Source organism: Panthera pardus, unplaced genomic scaffold (assembly GCF_024362965.1).
Source record: "Panthera pardus isolate Hobbes unplaced genomic scaffold, ASM2436296v1 HiC_scaffold_12, whole genome shotgun sequence".
Taxonomy (NCBI): domain Eukaryota; kingdom Metazoa; phylum Chordata; class Mammalia; order Carnivora; family Felidae; genus Panthera; species Panthera pardus.
In genome coordinates this window covers 76,090,776-76,109,858 of record NW_026526677.1, presented here as the reverse complement: position 1 = coordinate 76,109,858, position 19,083 = coordinate 76,090,776, and the positions used below count along the sequence as shown (strand labels likewise).

General features: G+C 50.2%; 1 protein-coding gene across 1 annotated transcript; it reads left to right on the top strand.

Moving 5' to 3' along the window:
• The first annotated feature begins 5,530 nt into the window (after nucleotides 1-5,530).
• Nucleotides 5,531-18,864, top strand: GPR83 (G protein-coupled receptor 83). Its single transcript, XM_019450102.2, has 4 exons — nucleotides 5,531-6,008; nucleotides 10,309-10,434; nucleotides 12,695-12,828; nucleotides 15,835-18,864. The coding sequence occupies exons 1-4, from the start codon at nucleotides 5,625-5,627 to the stop codon at nucleotides 16,457-16,459; spliced, it is 1,269 nt and encodes a 422-aa protein (XP_019305647.2). The 5' UTR covers nucleotides 5,531-5,624; the 3' UTR covers nucleotides 16,460-18,864.
• Nucleotides 18,865-19,083: the final 219 nt, after the last annotated feature.

Genomic DNA, 19,083 nt, shown 5'->3' with positions numbered 1-19,083 from the left:
TTGCTTATATCTCATGAAAATGAGTTGCAGATCCAGTGATGCCTTCTAGAAATATAATTTTTACTTGGTATTGTTTATAAAAACAGGAAACATCATTCCTCCCCCTATAAGATGCAATATTAACCAAATGGCTTAAGTACCATGCTTAATTATCTTCTTCCACTTTCTGAGGATCTGATTTGAAACAAAGCACACAGCAGAAATAAAAGAGAAGTAGAAAAAATAGCTCGGTAGCAATTAAGAGCATTGAATTAGAGCTGGTCCTAGGAAATATGACTCAACCTGTAGGATTACAGAAAATCTTCAAACATTAATCCCATGGCTCCATCTACTAGAGGAATCCTATCCTCTCTTTGCCCCTTCAGAGATCTGATGAAGAAATATTCATTTCTTCACTGAAATCAAGTGGTTCATTAGCAACAGAGCCAGGAAATATTTTCACAGAAGATAGGTTTTACCTTGAGTTTGGAAGGTGGAGGTTCAGGGGTGCCTGGGTGGCTCAGTCGGTTGAGCATCTGACTCGATTTCAGCTCAGGTCATGATCCCGGGGTCATGTGATCAAGCCCCACGATGGCCTCCGTGCTGAGCATGGAGCCTGCTTGTGATTCTCTCTCTCTCCCTCTGCTCCTCCCCTGAAAAAGAGGAACTCAGGGAAAGGAGTACTCAGAAAAATTAAGACTTGCTTCCTGGGTTGTCTGAATCCAGGTCCAATGTCTATTCAGACAACCCAGGAAGCAAGTCTTAATCTTTCTGAGTACTATACATATACACTACACTACACTATACCACACTATATATATGTGTGTGTGTGTGTGTGTGTGTGTGTGTGTGTGTGTGTATACATATATATATAGTGTGTGTGTGTGCTATATATATATATATATATGTGTGTGTGTGATATAGATACAGATATATAGATATAGATATAGATATAGATACATAGATTTATCTACTACCATTTCCCCTGTCTGGGCACTGTGCAAGGTTCTAGAGGTAACGTTAGGAATAACATCATCCTGGCCTTGAAGAGCTGACAGTTTAGTGGGAAAGACAGATAAGTCACAAATAGTGGGGTACAACAAGGGAAGCACACGTCATTGGCATGGGTTACATGTTACAGGAGCACCTTTAAATGAGTCGATAGGGCAACGCTGCTGGTTCTGAGGTTGTGGCAGTCAGGGGGGTCAGTGAGTCTTCACAGGAGAGAGAACACTTCAACTAGGTCTTCAAGAATGAAGAGGAGTTTCTCTGGCTCTGGGATTCAGAGAGAGGATGACTGTAGACAGAAATAGCACCTTTGAATGCATAGCATCCTAAACGGGGTGGGCCGTGAGATGACCCCAAGATTCTGACTGTGGTGAACAAGTGAACAAGAAAAGGAGCAAGTGTAAGAGAGTGAGGGAAGAACAGGATATAATGAGTTTAGTTTGGAGCTTGTTGAATTTTAAGTGTGTGTGGGTATTCCAAGTAGAAATGTCCAGGCAGCAGTCGAATGTATAATTTTAATCTGGAGCTTTCAGGAGTGTTGGTAAGTAGAAATACAGATCTTGGAGTCACTTGTGAGTGATGGTGCAACCAGTGGAGATGGTTGAGGTCGCCCAGGGGGACATTTAATTCAAGAGGAGCAGATAATGGAAGATGGCACTCTGGAGCACCAACAGAGGCTAGCAGTTCTGTGGTGGTACAACTAATGCAACCACTTTTCTGCCTTATGGATTAAATGGGCTATTACAAGTTGGCCCAATACCCGCTCCACCATTTATAAAACTTCCCATGTAAAAGTGCAGAGTAAGTTCAAACAAGTTACAGAAGTATTTGGAGCCACAAACTGTAAGTTAGACTTCCTTTTACTTATCCTAAATGTATCATTTTAGCCTGTGGCTCCAAGGTACTGGAACTTGGAAACTGATTCCAAGTGTAACATGCCCACACACTGCGTTTCTATTGCATTGAGAATATCTTAAGCCATATTTTATATGTCAAGTCTACTTGATTCATTTCTTTTATATTTTAGAGAGAGAAAGAGAGCAGGATAGAGGGGCAGAGAGAGAGACAGGGAATCTTAAGCAAGCTCCACACTTAGTGTGGAGACCAGCTCGGGGCTCCATCTCAGGGCTCCTGGGATCACGACCGGAGCTGAAATCAAGAGTTGGACGCTCAACCAACTGAGCCACCCAGGAGCCCTTATTTGATTCATTTGTAACTAAAGTATGATGACATCCAACCTTTGCCATTAAAATAGATCAACTATGAGTGACTGTCGTTGCCTGGCAGGATGCTAATTGTTCTTTCTTCCCCTCTGCCACGATGATTGGCACCAGAGAAGATTTGTGGGTGTGGTGAGTTTTGAACTCAAGTAGGACCTTTTCAGGAACTAATATTGGTGTCAAAGGAGCAATTGCTTGCAGATGGAGTGAGGCTCTCAATTCTCTATTATTATTCTATAATTATATTATTATTCTATAATTCTTGGTCTTGTGAATACTTGTGAGATGTCTTACTATTTTCCTTTTGTTTCAAGTCCACTCGAAAGAGTTAAACTCTTCTCTGTTCCTCAGTATGTTTAATGCATGTGACTATAATTAGAGACAAAAATATAATTACTATTTGGCACATCCTGACTATGCATGGTATCCTTGGTTTTATTCAGAATGCACACAAGGAAGGAGCTGCCTTGTTCTGGAGGAGCAGCTTTGTGTCCTCCCAAATCTTCTTCGTAATAGCAATGGTAATGTTACAGGACCTTTAAGCCCTCTGAGGAAAGAACTTTAAAAAAAATTTTTCTAAACATCTATTTATTTTTGAGAGACAGAGTGAGACAGAGCATGAGTGGGGGAGGTGCAGAGAGACAGGGAGACACAGAATCCAAAGCTGACTCCAGGCTCTGACCTGTCAGAACAGAGCCCGACGTGGGGCTAGAACTCACAGACCGTGAGATCATGACCTGAGCTGAAGTTGGACGCTTGACTGACTGGGCCACCCAGGCACCCCTGAGGAAAGAACTTTTTTAAAACCTTAGTTTTGGTCTTGCTGTGGGGTGGATGGAGGGAGGTACTTATTTCATTAAGCACTGGCCTGTTCCTGTAGTTGAGGATAAACTGGGGACAGGAGAGCTGAATGCCTGGGGAAGAGGGAAATGAAGTGATCCTAGACTTTGTGCCTCACCTTGGATATTGTCAGTCCTCTCCACCCCTTCAAGGCACGCCAGTCCAACTGCCACCTCCCAGCACCGTTATTTATTTGCCTACTTAACAGGCTGGAAGTGCACGAGAATCATCACACCCCTGGGAACAGCTTCAACCAGTGATTGACAGGGGTTGGTGGGTAGATATCCAGCTCTTGTCCGTTGGTTGGATAGCTGACGTGTCTTCCTGACGCTGGCTTTCCTGGCAGGATTACGTTCCCATCACTCGCTGGTAGCTGGCCTGACAATACTCTATTGGTCACCTTCCCGTGCTCGTCTCACTTTTCCACCCCACTCGTGGTGTTTGCCTTCACTTTCCAAATAAACCCTTGCACTGGAATCTATGTCTCAGGATGTGCTTCCGTGGAAAGCTAAGAACTAACATAGGTCATCTTGTCTTTCAGGGACAGGTTTCAGGCACCTGGCACAAATGCCCTTACGTCTCCAAGGCAGGCATCGGGAACAAGGAATCAAAGTGAAGGCATTAGTCACGTGCTCCAGATTGGCGTGCCTGTCACAGAGCACCAAGGAGGGGACTTGAAAGACTGTGCTTTGAAGGGCACTGTCTACCTTTGATTTCTTCCTCTGTGTTTGATGCTGCCTAGCCTTGTTCTGTTCTCTAAATTGCCGTCACGTTCCAGCCTTGCCTCCCTGAGATGGTGCCACATCATCTTAGTAGAACATCAAGTCCACCCAAGCTCTTGAGTTAATGCTTACAGACAGCCCCTTGGTTTCTTTTCTAGAGCTAACCACCTATTACTTCAGCTGCCTGGCACCCCTGTCCCTTCTCCTAGGACCAGTCACATAATCCCCTATTCCAACCACCTACCTCCGTGGGACCTGCCAGGTATCACTCTTCCCGAAGTCTTCCCAGACTCCCTCCCACCTCAGGAAGAGCACCTGTGTTTTACTATGGTGACACTTAAGCCATCTTCTAGCTGCTTATTAGTGGGAGAGCTTGAGCTGTGTCCCTGGAGTTTGAAGGGGTAAAGAAGCTGACATCTAACTTTCCTGGAAAATTCCAAAGTGAGAGGTGGCTAGTGGGAGGGGCCCATTCCCCAGGGTTTGGGTGGGACAGAGGAGCAGGCTTTCCCCTGGGCCAAGTGGACTTCTCAGAGGGTTATTTGATGGGAGTCCCCTTTGATGGAGTCCTTTGATGGGAGTCCCAGCCCAAAGGCACTGCTCACTCAGCTGGGGGAAATGACAGAATAAAGAGTCTACCGTTTACCATTTGAATGGGGGGGGGGAGGTCAGTTACAAGTAGTCAACCAATTACTGCATATCTAGCGCCGAGAGCAAGGTGGTGGGACATCCATACAGGGGTCTCCGAAAACCCCACGCGCGGGAAAAGGAAATCCTTTCACCGAGGCCAGAAAAGTTACGTAACTCGCCCAGGATTCCATAGCTAGGAAGTGACACAGCTGTGCTATGATCCCGATTCCACGGGAGGGGGTTAATGGGTGACCCGTCTGGGGTGACTAGGAGAGATTTCACAGTAGGAATGAAAACGGGTGGGCGAGAGATCAAGATTTCCTGTAAAGTAGGCAGAGAACAAAACGCGTGGATAATCTCCCTTACTACAGCTTCAAAACCTACTTATTATTCCTTTGATTCTCTGATCCTGGCAGAAGAGTGTCCTGCTTTGAAGGTTTTCTTTGGAAAACCAAGCCCCCCCCCCCCTCCGCCCCACACTGTTTTAAGAACCTTAAGGAAACAAAACGTCCAGCAAGTCCGAAGTGGGGTCAGTGAGGGGGCTTGGAGAAACCCTAGTGACATCTATGGCATCGCTCGCCTGTGTCCCCAGCACTGCCGGACTGGGATCCACCGCAGGGCGGACGCTCTGACGGAAACAGGTGGAAGGCACCCGAGTCTCTGCACGGGGAGCAGCCTGGGGCCGGCAGACCCAGCTTGACCCCCTGCCGCGCCCCCCCCGACCCCCCCCCCCACCCCCCCGCCGCGGGCCCGCCCGCCCGCCTGCTCCCTTGGCCGTAACTAGGCTGAGGCGGGATGGAGGGGCGAGTGTGACTTAGGAAAAGCCCTGCGAACCGGGCGGAGTTTCGCTCCCGGCGTGGGAGCGGGCGGAGTGCGCGCGGCGGGGAAAGAGGCTCGGAAGCCGGGCGGAGTTGCATTCCCGGCGTGGGAGCGGGCGGGGTAGGGGGGCGCCGGCAAGCCAGCGGGCGAACGCGCGCCGGGGAGAGCGCCGTGGAAGCCCCGCGGAGTTGCGTTCCCGCAGAGGCGGCCGGCCGGGCGGAGCGGGCGCGCGTCACCGCAGCCGGAGCCGGAGCCGGAGCGGAAGCCCGAGCCCGAGCCGCCCGAGAGGCGGAGGCGCCCGCGCGCTCGCGGCCGGGTGGGCGCAGCGCCGGCGAAGTGCGGCCGGCGGCCCCGCGCGCTCCCCTCCGGGCGGGCGTGGGCGCGGGCGCGGCGCTGGGGCTGCTGCGGGATGGGCCCGCGCGGGGTGCTGCTCTGCCTGCTCCCGCTGGTGCGAGCCGCCGAGCGCCCCGAGGGCCGGGCCGAAGAGCCGGGCCTGGAGGCGGCCCTGGCCGTGCCCAACGCCTCGCACTTCTTCTGGAGCAACTACACCTTCTCCGACTGGCAGAACTTTGTGGGCCGGAGGCGCTACGGGGCCGAGTCCCAGAACCCCACGGTGAAAGCCCTGCTCATCGTGGCTTACTCCTTCATCATCGTCTTCTCGCTCTTCGGCAACGTGCTGGTCTGTCATGTCATCTTCAAGAACCAGCGGATGCACTCGGCCACCAGCCTCTTCATCGTCAACCTGGCGGTCGCCGACATCATGATCACGCTGCTCAACACGCCCTTCACCTTGGTGAGGCCCCGGCTCCCGCCCGCCCGGCCGTGGCGGGCTCGGCTCTCCTTCCCCCAAGCCCTCCGCTCCCCTCCCGCCCCGCTGCCCCAGCCCCTCTCTTCGTCCGCGCTTCCTGGGTCCCGCTGGCTGGCTGCGCCTTTCCAGCTCCTTCCCTCTCTGCCCTCTCAGCTCCCCTCTCAACTCTCTCCACTTCGTAGACTTTCTGTCCCTCTCCGTTTTCTTTGTGTCTTCATCTTTTTCCCTCTCTGTGACTGTCGTTCTGTCTGTTCCTCCATCTGGGTCTCTACCCTCCCTTTTCCCTCCCTTGCTTCCGTCCTTCTTCCTTTTCTCGTTCTCTTCCCCTCTCGGTCTCTGTCTCATCACCTTCTGCAGCTGGGGGCCATGGGGTCAATGACTGGAGTGTCTGTGCTCAGCCAGGAGCAAATGACCAGTGCACGTGGGCCTATTTGATCGTCAAGCAGTAAATCGAAGCTTCTGGAAACGTTGGCAGAGATTGTTAGGTCACCCCCCACCCCCGAAATCCAGTGCATTAAATGCTCTCCCACACCCCCACCCTAGGAGACTGCTTTGTGCCACAGCCGATATGTCAGTTGCTAATTGTGCATGGAAACTTCAGTGCGTTTTCCTAGACCACTTATTTAAATTGTGTTTCTCTTTTGTGGTTTGACAGTGAGGCTGTGTAGGCAGTGTGTGTTGGGGAAGACATGGGAATGAGGTGGGCTTGGGGCCCAGGAATAGGCCGGGGGCACGTGCCCATCATGGCAGATGTGGCTCCCGTCCCCAAGCCTTGGCTGCTCAGCGTTAGTGGTGTCATTTCTGCCCCTCTGTGTCTTGGGAGCCTGGTGCTCATGGGTGGTTTGGGACCGTGAGGGCGATGACTGAGCAATCTACTGACAATTACCCCTTATGTTTCTGCAGCATGAGTGTTACATTTTTTCACCTTGTGGAATAACCTTACCGTTATTTGAGTTACTACCAAAACAGTATCTGTTCGTACCTTGCTCTGTGTCTCTGTCTCTCTCTCACACATATACACACACGCAACCAGAAATAATAGACAAGCCAGAAGAGGGTGAACTCCCACAAATCCATCCACCTGCATGCACGTCCTTCTAAACCTCACATTTTAAAACTGTGTTCTACCTTTGTCCTCACAAGAACATTACATTTTGCAGATGAGGAAACTAAGGCACACAGAGGTTCAATCCCTTGTCCAGGGTCACTTAGCTAGTAATTGGCCGAGCCACGATGAGAATTACTTTCCTGACTCAAGTCAGAGGTCTGTCCACTAAGCCACCTAGCGCTGGGGGTGGTGGGTGAGGAGGGCTTCTTGGACCATGCTAAGCTTCCACTATTCTGAAACATGGATTTTTCCTGCTCTCCTGCCAGTTTATATTCTCTAGCCAAGGACAAAAGGGCTTTCAAATACCAGGCCCCACCCTGCCAAGGTAACTGCCTCTTACCTTGAAGCATGAGATTGTGTATCTCTGGCTCTCCTTGGTTGCCCCTGCCCCCTTGGTTTCTATCCTGACCATCTGCAATGCTAGGGTTGGGCTGGGACACCCAGGATGAGAACTGGCCCCGGGGCATGGCCCCTGTGCTACTGCCCAGAGCAGTATGCACAGAAGAGGCTGGGGGATGGGAGAGAGACACCATGAACCCCAGGCTAGGCTGTGGCTGGGGCCTGACAAGTCCAGCCTTGGATGATCTCCTGCAAGAGAGGAGGATCAGGGTCCTGAGAACCCAGCACTCCTCTAAGATAATCCAAAGCAGCCTGGCCTTGAACCTGACCCATGTAACTGCCCCAATCTGAATTCCTGTCAGAGCTCGCAAGGTGCTGGCAAGCAGGGAGAATGAAAGGGTTGAGGGGGAGGATCTCCTAAGCCCTCACACTCCTACTTAATGGCAGTGCACGTGGGCCTATTTGATAGTCAAGCAGTAAATCGAAGCTTCTGGAAATGTTGGCAGAGATCATTAGGTCACCCCCCACCCACGAAATCCAGTCCATTCAATGCCCCCCCACCCCCACCCTAGGACACTGCTTTGTGCCACAGCTGATGTATCAATTGCTAATTGACTAGGTAAGGCATCCTGCCTTCCAGCTAGTTGGTGACAGTATTCTTGCAACCTGGTTTCCTTTTCTGTTCACTTTACACACGACAGCGAGCATGAAGCCCAGCCCTGGTCATTGAGAGAAGAGCAAACAGGTACTTACAATTCCCATGGCAGAGACACGTATGGAGTGCTGTGGAGCCTGGAGGAGAGAATCATTTATTCTGTCCTGCCAGGGTCTCATGAGAGGGTCAAAGGAGACTGTGCAAAGAACGTGACATTTTAAAGGGCCTGGAAGAGCAGGAATTTCCCAGGTCAAGATGAACGCTCAGTGCAGACAGAGGGACCTGGAGAACAAAGGGCTTCAGAGTTCATGGTGTGTTGAGGGAATGTTGAGAGGCTTGATGTAGCTGCAGCAAGGAGGCAGGAAGCACGGTGGGAGGAATGGAGAGGAACAGGGGGTGGGGGGTGGGGACAAGTGCAGGTGGGCCAGAGAGGAAGGCTGGGGCCAGCTTGTGAATGGGCCTGGAGACTCCTAAGGCATCTGGCTCTGTCCTGAGGGCCAGGATGATTCTAAGCAGGAAGGTGACAGTCATCTGATTTTTGGTTAAGAAAAATCCCATCAGCAGAGTGAAGGCTGAATGACAAGTGGACAAGACCGGAGGGCAAGGGTAGCAGCTGGGAGGCTGTAAAGGTCCAGGTGAGAGACGAGGGCCACGACTTTGGGATGAGAGGGGCACCGGTTGACTTTGCAATGTACTGGATGTGGGAGGAACTAAGGATTTCTAGCTCTGTAATGTTCCCGGACTGCTCAGAAGCCCCGTGTGGCTGCCACCTGCCAGCCTCACAGAGAATGAAGCTGCTGTCCTAGCGACACAATCCGTGTCTCCCGACTCTCACCCTCCAGCCAAACCATCCCACTCCTCTTTCCTCAAATAGGTCCTGGGATTTCTGACTCAGCGCCAAGCCCTTTGTTCTTACTGCCACAAGTACAAATGCCACGTATTCTTAAAGCTCGTCTCCGATGCCTCATGTGTCATAACGAGGGTAGTGGAGGGCGTATTTACTAGTGTTCGAGGCCCTGCCGCACCTACTTTACACGCGTCATCTCTCCTCTGATTTTCCTAACAACCATGTGAAGACCATTAGCCGCATTTTACAGATGGGGGCAGTGGTGCTTATGGAGCCCAAGGGCCTTGCCCCGGGTGACTCTGCTGGCCACCACTACATGATCTTCTTTCTGTCGGACTGACTTGCTCTAGATCTTTCTCTATCATTTTTCCCCTCTACCTCAGCCCGCTCCGTTCCCACCCTGCGGCCCCGAAGCCCTCTGTCTGGGCCTTCTGTGGGCACTGAATACTGTCTTTCTTGCATCCGGAGGTGCCTGGGTCCTCTACCCAGACCGGAAGCTCCTTGTTCAGAATCGGTGCTTGATGTTTCTTGGGCCTGGGCATCACTCACAGGAGCTGCCCAGGCACTGATTGAGTGGGCAAGTAGCCATGGATGATGTGGGGTGAGGCCTAGGGCTGCTCCGAGGGCCCCACGCTGTCCTGCAGCTTGCCGTTCTCCCGCTCTGCCCCACCCCCATCCCTCCAGGCCCCTCAGGCCCCTTCCCAGATGAAGTTGTAAGGCCTGCTTAGTCAACATTAGAGAGCACAGCCTACACGCTATGTTGTGATTTTTCACGTGGGTCTCCCCCATTAGTCTGAACTCATGTGGACTGAGAATGGATTTTATTATTACCATAAAAATAGCTACTATTTATTTCTAAGAATATCTCTCTACCAATCTGCCAGACGTTGTGTTCCACCCTTTATAGATTTTTAAAACCTTAATCCATGTAATAAGCCTACAACGTAGAAGTTTTTAAGCCCCCCCCCCTTTTTTTTTTTTTACAAATGAGGAAACTGAGGTTCAGAGAGATTATACACACCTTGCCCAAGGTCATATAGCTTCAAACTGTTAGAGGTGGGAAGTCCAACTGCAAGGCCCACGTATTCCCACGCCCTCCTGGCACCTAACAAGGCTTGGCCCCAGCGGTATGATCAGGTTTTGTTGAATCGAATGATTGGAAATGAGTCAAGCTGGAGAAAGTCACGTGTGATGCACAATTTAGTAGTGTAGAATGGAAGAAGAGAGGAGCCGGAAGATGCCTCCCAAGGGATGCTCCTCAGAGGCCACGGATGGGGGTAGGGGTGTCAGGGTCAAGGCCCTGTTTGTCTTCTGACCTCTGTGGGCTGGTTTCCAGGTCCGCTTTGTGAACAGCACATGGGTGTTCGGGAAAGGCATGTGCCACGTCAGCCGCTTTGCCCAGTACTGCTCTCTGCACGTCTCAGCACTGACGTTGACGGCCATTGCTGTGGACCGCCACCAGGTGAGGGCACCTACCCCCAACACCCGGTCCTTCCCCCTCCGGCTTTGCTTTCCGGGGAGCTGCAGGGGCCCTCGAGACAGTATTTTAGCACAGTTTTCAATAAGTGTATCTGTCTTCTTATTGACTAATATGAGCACTTAGATTAGGCGCTTTAAAACGTTTGTGCTAAGTGCTACAAAAAGTTATTCCCAGTTTGTTGTTCTAACAAAGGCTCATCGCTTATATTTTGTGTCTCAGAAATTAACGAGCTTGTTTGGGGGTGGGGGAGAAAAGCCAACCCGAAAATCACAGTTGAAAAGAGATTGGCAAATGGTTGCAGGTCAGAGACGAGGGGGATGGAGCCCCCGGGGCCCAAGTTGTTGAGGAGGAAAACAAGCTAGGGTGCCATGTGGCAGGAGCAGGCAGCCACTGCCCTGCCCCACCAGAGGCACATGGTGGCTATGGTAAAGGAAATCAAAGAGGACTCTATCCTGGAAGAGGATGGCTCCCTGCCAAGCACCTTGCATGTGCTAACTCAGTAAATCCATGTTGTGTACTTAGGTCTATGCCGAATCAAGGAATGGAAGCTCAGAAGAGGGCATGGGTAGCCTTCCTGAGATCACATGCCTGGTGAATGATGAGGCCAGGATTAGCACTGAGGTCTGTCTGGCTTCATACCTCTGCCCTGATCATGAGGCCGCCCTACTCTGAGAAGGCTCAAGGTGGCCAATATCATAAGGGCCAGCAGGACAGAGAGAGGAAGAATTTATTCTGAGTAGCTGCAAGAGGTGCAAAGGAGAGGAGGCCTCAAAGATGCAGACTCAAAGGTGCAGCTCAGTAGGAGAAAGAATTTTCTAGCAGAACGAAGCTGCCGGGGTGGGGGGGGGGGGGTAGTGAGTTTCATTTCCCCAGCCATTTTTAAGCAAGGTCTGGATGACACTTGATAGAGATGTTTTAGAGGACGTTCGTTATCTGGTAGGGAATTGGATTTGGCAAACTTTGAGATCTCTTTAGCCCCGAAATTCCATCATTTTGGCATTTATATTGCAGATACTCTGGGCAAAGTCTGAAAAGGCTGCATGCTAATGTTTTCTGCCTTTTCTTAACCTTCTCCCCTAATTCAACAAGAGGGACTCTGGATTACTTCCACCTGGCCGATGCTTACCCCCACTTAACACAGCCTCACCGACAGTTGCCCCTTGGGCCAAAGGTGGGTCTGAGGAACAAGGGGGTTAAGTCTTGCCAACACTGATCACGTTGCTGTGACATAAACCCCAACATGGGGCCTTTTCCCAAAGCAGTGAAATCTTTGAGCGATGTCTGGGGCCTCTGACCCAGGCTTTCACTTTCTTCAGCAACCCGAACAACGAGGGAGTCTGAGGGGCAAATATGGCAAAATCCAGAAGGGGGCTGTGCTGAGCAGCTTCTAAAGCCTAGTCACTTCCTCTCATAAAATCTTGAAAGAACCTGGAGACAAAATTTGGGAGGACACAGCCAGAATGTCCACTGTGTCCTGGGATGACATCCTCAGGTGATGGCAGCTCTTGAGGACCTCTCTCCCTGACCCTGGATTCACCTGTCTCAGAATGCCTTTTTCAAGAAATAATGATCCTAATCTTAACATGAGGATGCCGTTGAGTTCCCAAATCTTTATTTAAACCTTTTAGCAGAATGGATTGTCCAACTGTAGTAATTCCAAAATGCTTTTCAGCTCAAAGCCTGTAACACAGGCTTTACTATAAGCGGTGGGAAAGCTGGACCCCACAAGTTAGAAATAGCTTTTGTAAACAGTGTTGCGAACCCCCACATAAATGTCAGTGCAACTTCCCATGACAAATAGAGACTCCTCTCCAGGCTTGTCACCCCAGATCCTCTCAGAGCCCTCCATAACCCAAGGGGTCTAGAATCATGGCGGAATGAGATCGGATCCCAAGGTGGAGGCTGATTGTGGCTTGTTCCTCTGCTGGCCTTGTGGGTGTCATGGGAGCAGACCTCCTGCTTCACCCCTTCCCCATCCCCTCACTGCACTCTGGTTCTGCTACATATGACCTGTAAGAGGCATCTGAGCCATCTGGAGTCTCTGAGTCCAGACGATACCTTCTTTTTGCTTCTGGGGGTGGACTGTGGGGTGGTGCAGCCCAGGGGCTTAACACTGAATGAAGGGGTGCTTGTTTATAAATAGGACCTACCTGCCTTAGTGTGGCACGTGAGCTCCGTCATTGAGATTTGATCTGCTTCCAGACTTCTTCAGCCAGTGATGCACAGTTTGCTTGTTTTCCAGGTCATTATGCATCCATTAAAACCCCGGATCTCAATCACAAAAGGTGTCATCTACGTCACGGTCATCTGGACCATGGCTACGTTCTTTTCACTCCCACACGCCATCTGCCAGAAATTATTTACCTTCAAGTACAGGTGAGTTGGCTAGTCGGGAGCAGCTTGGGGACTCAGAGGGCCCTGGCAGAGGGAAGTCTGAGCCCCTTCTGAGTCTGAGTGACCGGTATCTGCTGCACCCAGCACTTCTGTCTCCCATTGTCTTGCTTCCAAGTCTGGGGCCTATCTGTGGCATTTGTTCTGCTTTTCCTCACCTTTTCTTCTCAGCAACTTTAGCTCCCTCCTTATTCTCCACCCAGCTTGTCTGCGAGGTCAGGGCAGGAGCCAACAGCTTCTTTCGCTGGGGACAGGTACTCACACAGACTGAGAATCAAAGTCACCCAGGCCTCGTTTAAAATGGCAACATTTACATTCTCTCGCACAATGTATAAATAAAGCACGCGTGTGTCTGTGTGTCTGAGGCAGGATGCTCTATCTCCTACCTCCCGTTCAGGTTTCTTTGTCCTGTGCTGTCGCAGAACAAGAATTTCCTGGTGTCCCTAGCACCTGACCTACTGTCTCCATATAACAGCCCCTCAATACATAATTACTGAATGGATGAACGAATGAGCAAGCTTAGAGTGATTTTCATCAGTCCGTACTTGTTTTAGAGGAGGTTCCTTAGAAATAGACCCTGAGATACAGATCGTGCTTGGGATTTTTAAAGGAAGTGCTCCCGGGAGTGATGGATAAGGGAGTGAGCAGGCAGGATAGCAAGAGACCAAGGGAGGGTGCAATGTTGGCATTGGAGGGATGTCAGGAGAAGCTACAGGCAGCAGCACAGGGGGCTCTAGAGCAAAGATAACACAGAGTTTGTTCAGCGTCGAGGCCAGGACGCTGGGCTGTCATATTCCGGGCTCCCTGCAGAAATCGAAAACTCCCAGCCACCTCTGGGTCTTAGTGGATCTGTAGGAAATGACTTTAGTGGTCTTACGGTAGTGCTAGGTCCCTACAATATCACAGGTGCCAGCTGCTTCTTGTGGGTTGGCCGGGAGCTAGCATCCTGGCGCTCCAGACCAGTAGCCACGTGTGTCCTGCAATAACTCTGTGCTGCTCCGCCTGAAACATACACTTCAAAACACACATGCCTATGACATAAGCAGAGTCAGGAGAACAAGCTCTGAAGGCTGATTACAACTACATTTGACCCCGAGCAATGCTAGTTTGGACTGTGTGGGTCCACTTCTGTGTGGATTTTTTCGATTAATATGGTACACTACCGTAAGTGTATTTTCTCTTCCTTATGATTTTAATAGCATTTTCTTTTCCTTAGCTTACTTTCTTGTAAGAACACAGTGTATCATACACCTACAGAATGTGTATTAATCAACTGTTCATGTTATCGATATGACTTCCATCAATAGTAGGCTATTAGTAGTTAGATTTGGGGGTAGTCAAAAGTCATGCATGGGTTTTCAACGGCGCAGGGGTCGGTGCCCCTAACCTCCATGTTGCTCAAGGGTCGACTGTAATTTACAAAGGCTTCTCCCTCCCCAAATTCTACGATAGCGGAATGAATCGCATACCCAAATCTCCTAGCACTCAGACCCCCATCTGCCTTCACATATGGGGAGCTATTTTTTTTTTTTTCTGCTAATGAAAGCAAAGAGAATTCTCTTTCTTTCAGTAGTGATGGCCATCAGCACATATAACAAGTGCACAAGCGACATAATGCGCTGAAGAAACAGCCATTTTGAGTTGCTGCCTAGACATTTTAACAGTATGACAACCCTTGTTCACACCCACAGTCTGGGCATTTAGATTGGGACTCAAGGTTACGATTCCATCACAAGTTCCTGCCTTGCTTTTCCAGGTCACCATTTTTTTTTTTTTAACATGTATTTTTGAGAGAGCACGAGCAGGGGAGGGGCAGAGAGAGAGAGGGAGACACAGAATCGGAAGCGGGCTCCAGGCTCCAAGCTGTCAGCACAGAGCCCGACTTGGGGTTTGAACTCACAGAGATCATGACCTGAGCCAAAGTCAGACACCTAACTGACTGAGCCCCCCAGGTGCCCCCGGGTCACGTTTTAAAATGACCACTCGGAGGGGCATCTGGGTGGCTCAGCCAGTTGAGCATCCAACTCTTGATTTTGGCTCGGGTCATGATCCCAGTTCTGCATCGGGCTCTGCACTGAGTGTGGAGCCTGCTTAAGAGTCTCTCTCTCTCTCCCTCTGCCCCTCTCCCCTGCTCACACTTTTTCTCTCTCTCTCAAAAAATAAACTAACCACTCCGGGTTGAGGCTGTGAAAAATTGGTGACTGTGCCTCAACCACCCTATAAGTAATGGGTGCTTATAACCCTGCTCTCTATCTCCTGCTTGCTCATGACCTGGGACAGAGGACTGCCCTTCCCCTCAGCTCCTGGCGTCTCCATGCTGGGATTTGTAAGTAATATATCCTTTACTTCCTTCGTGTGAGTGTATTCAAACTGCGCCTTCAATCAAAATGGCCCTAAGGTTTTCACTTCCCCAAAGTGGGAGCTTAGACACCAAGGGTGGTACTGGCCAGCCCTGTGTGGGTGATTTGTGCCCCCTCTTTCAGGGGGTCGTAGTCTGCAGAGTCTCAACACATCAGCTCTAGGGTTTCTGCAAGGAGGACTGGGTACATTCCATGGAAAATAGATACTTGTTACACGATTGGCTGAAGGTGTGTTCGTTCGGGCTTTGCCGCTCACATTCCCAAGATCCATCATTTCTTTGCCCCATTCCTTAGTTCCCCTCTGGAATGGAGGAATTCCAACGTTTCCTGAGCACATTGTGCTCTCAGGATGAGTTAGTTCTAAGACTAGGAATGCCAGTGTTGTATTCATTCATTGAACAGATATTTACTGGGTCTCTGTTACAGGCTAGGAATTATGTAAGTTTAAGACAACACACAGAGAGCAGGTGTTTTCCTTGTCTCTATAAAACCCCCAATCTAGTGGGAGAGCCAGAATCTTGTGACGAGGCCTTTCCACACTAATGGCACACCCTTCCTCTCTCTTCCTCTCTCTCTGCCTCCCTCTGTCTCTATCTCTGTTTCTCTGTCTCCCTCTCTCCCCTGTCACCAGCGAGGACGTTGTCCGCTCCCTGTGCCTGCCAGACTTCCCTGAGCCAGCTGACCTCTTCTGGAAGTATCTGGACTTGGCCACCTTCATCCTGCTTTATATCCTACCCCTCCTCATCATCTCCGTGGCCTATGCCCGCGTGGCCAAGAAGCTGTGGATGTGCAACACGATCGGCGATGTGACCACGGAGCAGTACCTGGCCCTGCGGCGGAAGAAGAAGAAGACCATGAAGATGCTGATGTTGGTGGTGGTCCTCTTTGCCCTCTGCTGGTTCCCCCTCAACTGCTATGTCCTCCTCCTGTCCAGCAAGGTCATCCACACCAACAACGCCCTCTACTTCGCCTTCCACTGGTTTGCCATGAGCAGCACTTGCTACAACCCCTTCATCTACTGCTGGCTCAACGAGAACTTCAGGGTCGAGCTGAAGGCATTACTGAGCATGTGCCAAAGGCTGCCCAAGCCCCAGGAGGAAAGGCCACCCTCCCCAGTCCCTTCCTTCAGGGTGGCTTGGACAGAGAAGAGCAGTGGCCGGAGGGCTCCGCTAGCCAACAACCTCCTGCCCTCCTCCCAACTGCAGTCTGGGAAGACAGACCTGTCTTCTGTGGAGCCCATCGTGGCAGTGAGTTAGGGGAGAGTGAGAAGAGGCAGAGGGCGAGCTCTCTCTCCAACTAAGGCTGGGAAAGGGCCTGAGGATAGAGACTGGAAAAGAAGCCTGTCCTCTCACCCATGGCCCTCACAGTGCTAAAAACAAGGTCCTACAGAAGCCATGGGAGTCTTCATTTCCCAGGAAGCTCTGTCTAGCCTTCTACCCCATTTGGTGTGAAAACTAAAAGGCAACACCCAATTAGACATGTGTTTGTGAATTCCTGTCCAAGAAATGCTGCAAAGCATATCACCTGGGTTCCCTGAGCCAGAGAACCCAGGGAAGCTGCAGCCCACATGAGGGCTGAGTCAGCTGCCTGACAATACTCCCTACCATGGAACATCTGCAAAGGACACCTGAGTCATACTTGGGGTGTGGCTGACCCAGATGCACAGAACTCTGCTTGAAAAAGGTTCATGCCAGCAAAAGGTGAGTGAGCCAGAGATGCCACTTTTTTTTGCCTCACTTCCCAAAGTCCTGGGCCAGGATGAATCACAGCCGTGTGGTGGCTGGCTTGGATACATGACAAGACAGGGCCAATTCAGTCCCTGAAAGCAAAGAGAAATTACTGAGTTCTCTTAAAGAATTATTATTATAAAACTTCGGAAAATTTAGAAAAGCACAAAGAAGAAAACAAAAATCACCCCGTTCTCCCACCAACTGTGATGAGTTTTGTTAACGTGCTGTGGATTCACTTGCAACTTTTTTCCTTTGTGTGTCTGTGCGCATGTGTGTGTGCATGTGTGTGCATGCGCTTTTCATTCCGTTCTGAATTACACTTTTCCATGTAGAGATAAGCAAGAAACAGGGCATAGCAGGGAACTCGTGAGCCCCTCTCCCAGGAACAGTGTCCACGGGAAGAGTTGGAAGAAGAGGTGGGAGAGGAACACAAGGAGAAGGCTGTCAAAGCCAACAGACTGCTGTCATCCTGTACCCAGCGGTGGGAAAGACCCAGATGAAGTATCTCTTCTCAGATGGCGGCCGTCGTGATGAGCCAGGGAACAAAACTCATCCAAGGAGGCATAATTCCTTCTCCTTTGCACTCACATAGAACAAGAGGTGGTAAAAACACTGCCCTGCTTTTACAGGAGATGATGGAGCAGTCTTTCCAACATGCCAGAAATAATCGTACTTAGACACTTCATCCTTGCAAGCTGTCTAGACAGGCCACTTCTCTGTGTTGTCTAAATAATAAGGCTTCTTCACGCCAGTTCCCTGAAGACAACTCACTTGTCAACATCACCCTAGTGGCTCACGTGTCACTTACAGAAACCTACGACATTGTGATGGTCTTTAAGGACTCAACATGCCAGGGAAATATCATTCCAGAGACTGTTTTCATCATCGTTCATCTGGTCTTGAGTGACTCACTAGGTCACCCAGGAGACAAAGGCAGAATAGTGCTTAATTCACCCACCCTAAGTAATTGCCATTCTCACACTGGTTTTAGGTTCCTTTCTAACACCAGATAGACTTGAAAGCAAACATGGATATGCAGCTGAGTAGAAAACTGAGGTTTGGGGAGAAGGGCTTTATCCAAGGTTTACTTAGATCTTTTGGCTGTTAATTGAAATTGAACTCAGTCTTATCATCTGCTTTCCTATAATGAGACATGGGGGTTCATTATACTAGTCTATTTATGAGAATGTTTGAAGTGTTTGACTTCCATGGGACAGAGAGGCTTCTAAGCCCGTATGGATCCCAAGATGGATTTTTCAGGCCAAATGGCTCCCATGCCTGTGCCTCCTGTCTCTGTGGTGTCCAGAAGTAGCTAATCGTTTCATCCTAATGCTGCCATAGAAATTCTTTGAACTAGAAAGAGAATAGGTAGCAAGACTACAGATAGTTGGTCCTGCTCTGGAATCATGGGGAGAGCTTTGCTTTGCTCCTCTCTGAGGGAATCTAGAAATACTGCCGGGGCACCTGGGTGGCTCCATCAGTTAAGCATCTGACTTCGGCTCAGGTCATGATCTCACAGTTCGTGGGTTCGAGCCCCGCGTCGGGCTCTGTGCTGACAGCTCAGAGCCTGGAACCTGCTTCGGATTCTGTGTCTCCCTCTCTCTCTGCCTGCCCTCCCCCCCCCCCCCCCGCTCACACTCTGTCTCTCTCTGTCTCTCAAAAATAAATAAATGTAAAAAAAAATTTTAGAAATACTGCCAAGTCAGAGAAGGCCCTTCCCTGGAGGAAGACTCACAGATGGCCCATAGATCCGGGTCTCCTGTCAGTACCTTGTCTTCCCCATTCCCCTTGTTCCCTGTGTGCCTCAGAGCAAACAGCGATTTGTATTTGTGAATGTGAAATTTGTAGGACTTGAGCCTTTCCAGTGTGCCGTAATGAGTACTTTATTGTAATTGCTCCGCTCTCAATAAAATATATTTGGGGTGCATGGACTATGTTTCTTGGACTTCTGATTAAACTACAGCTGGTAACCTTTAAAATGGGGATCTGTGCAAATTACAAAGAAAGCATGAAGATCATCTGCCCACATCCCTGCATTTCACAACTGAGGAAGTGCCACCATGCTTTGGCTAGGGTAAATAGCCAGCTGAAAACCTCTCATCTTGGTCTAGAGCTTCTTCCAGTGAGCTGGCAGCCACGTCGCCTCTTTT

Excerpts from the sequence above, each read along its gene's own strand:
- GPR83 (XM_019450102.2), top strand. The coding sequence starts at position 5,625 with ATGGGCCCGCGCGGGGTGCTGCTCTGCCTGCTCCCGCTGGTGCGAGCC. Across the intron at positions 6,009-10,308 it reads TCAACACGCCCTTCACCTTG|GTCCGCTTTGTGAACAGCAC; the intron begins GTGAGGCCCCGG and ends GCTGGTTTCCAG. Across the intron at positions 10,435-12,694 it reads TTGCTGTGGACCGCCACCAG|GTCATTATGCATCCATTAAA; the intron begins GTGAGGGCACCT and ends CTTGTTTTCCAG.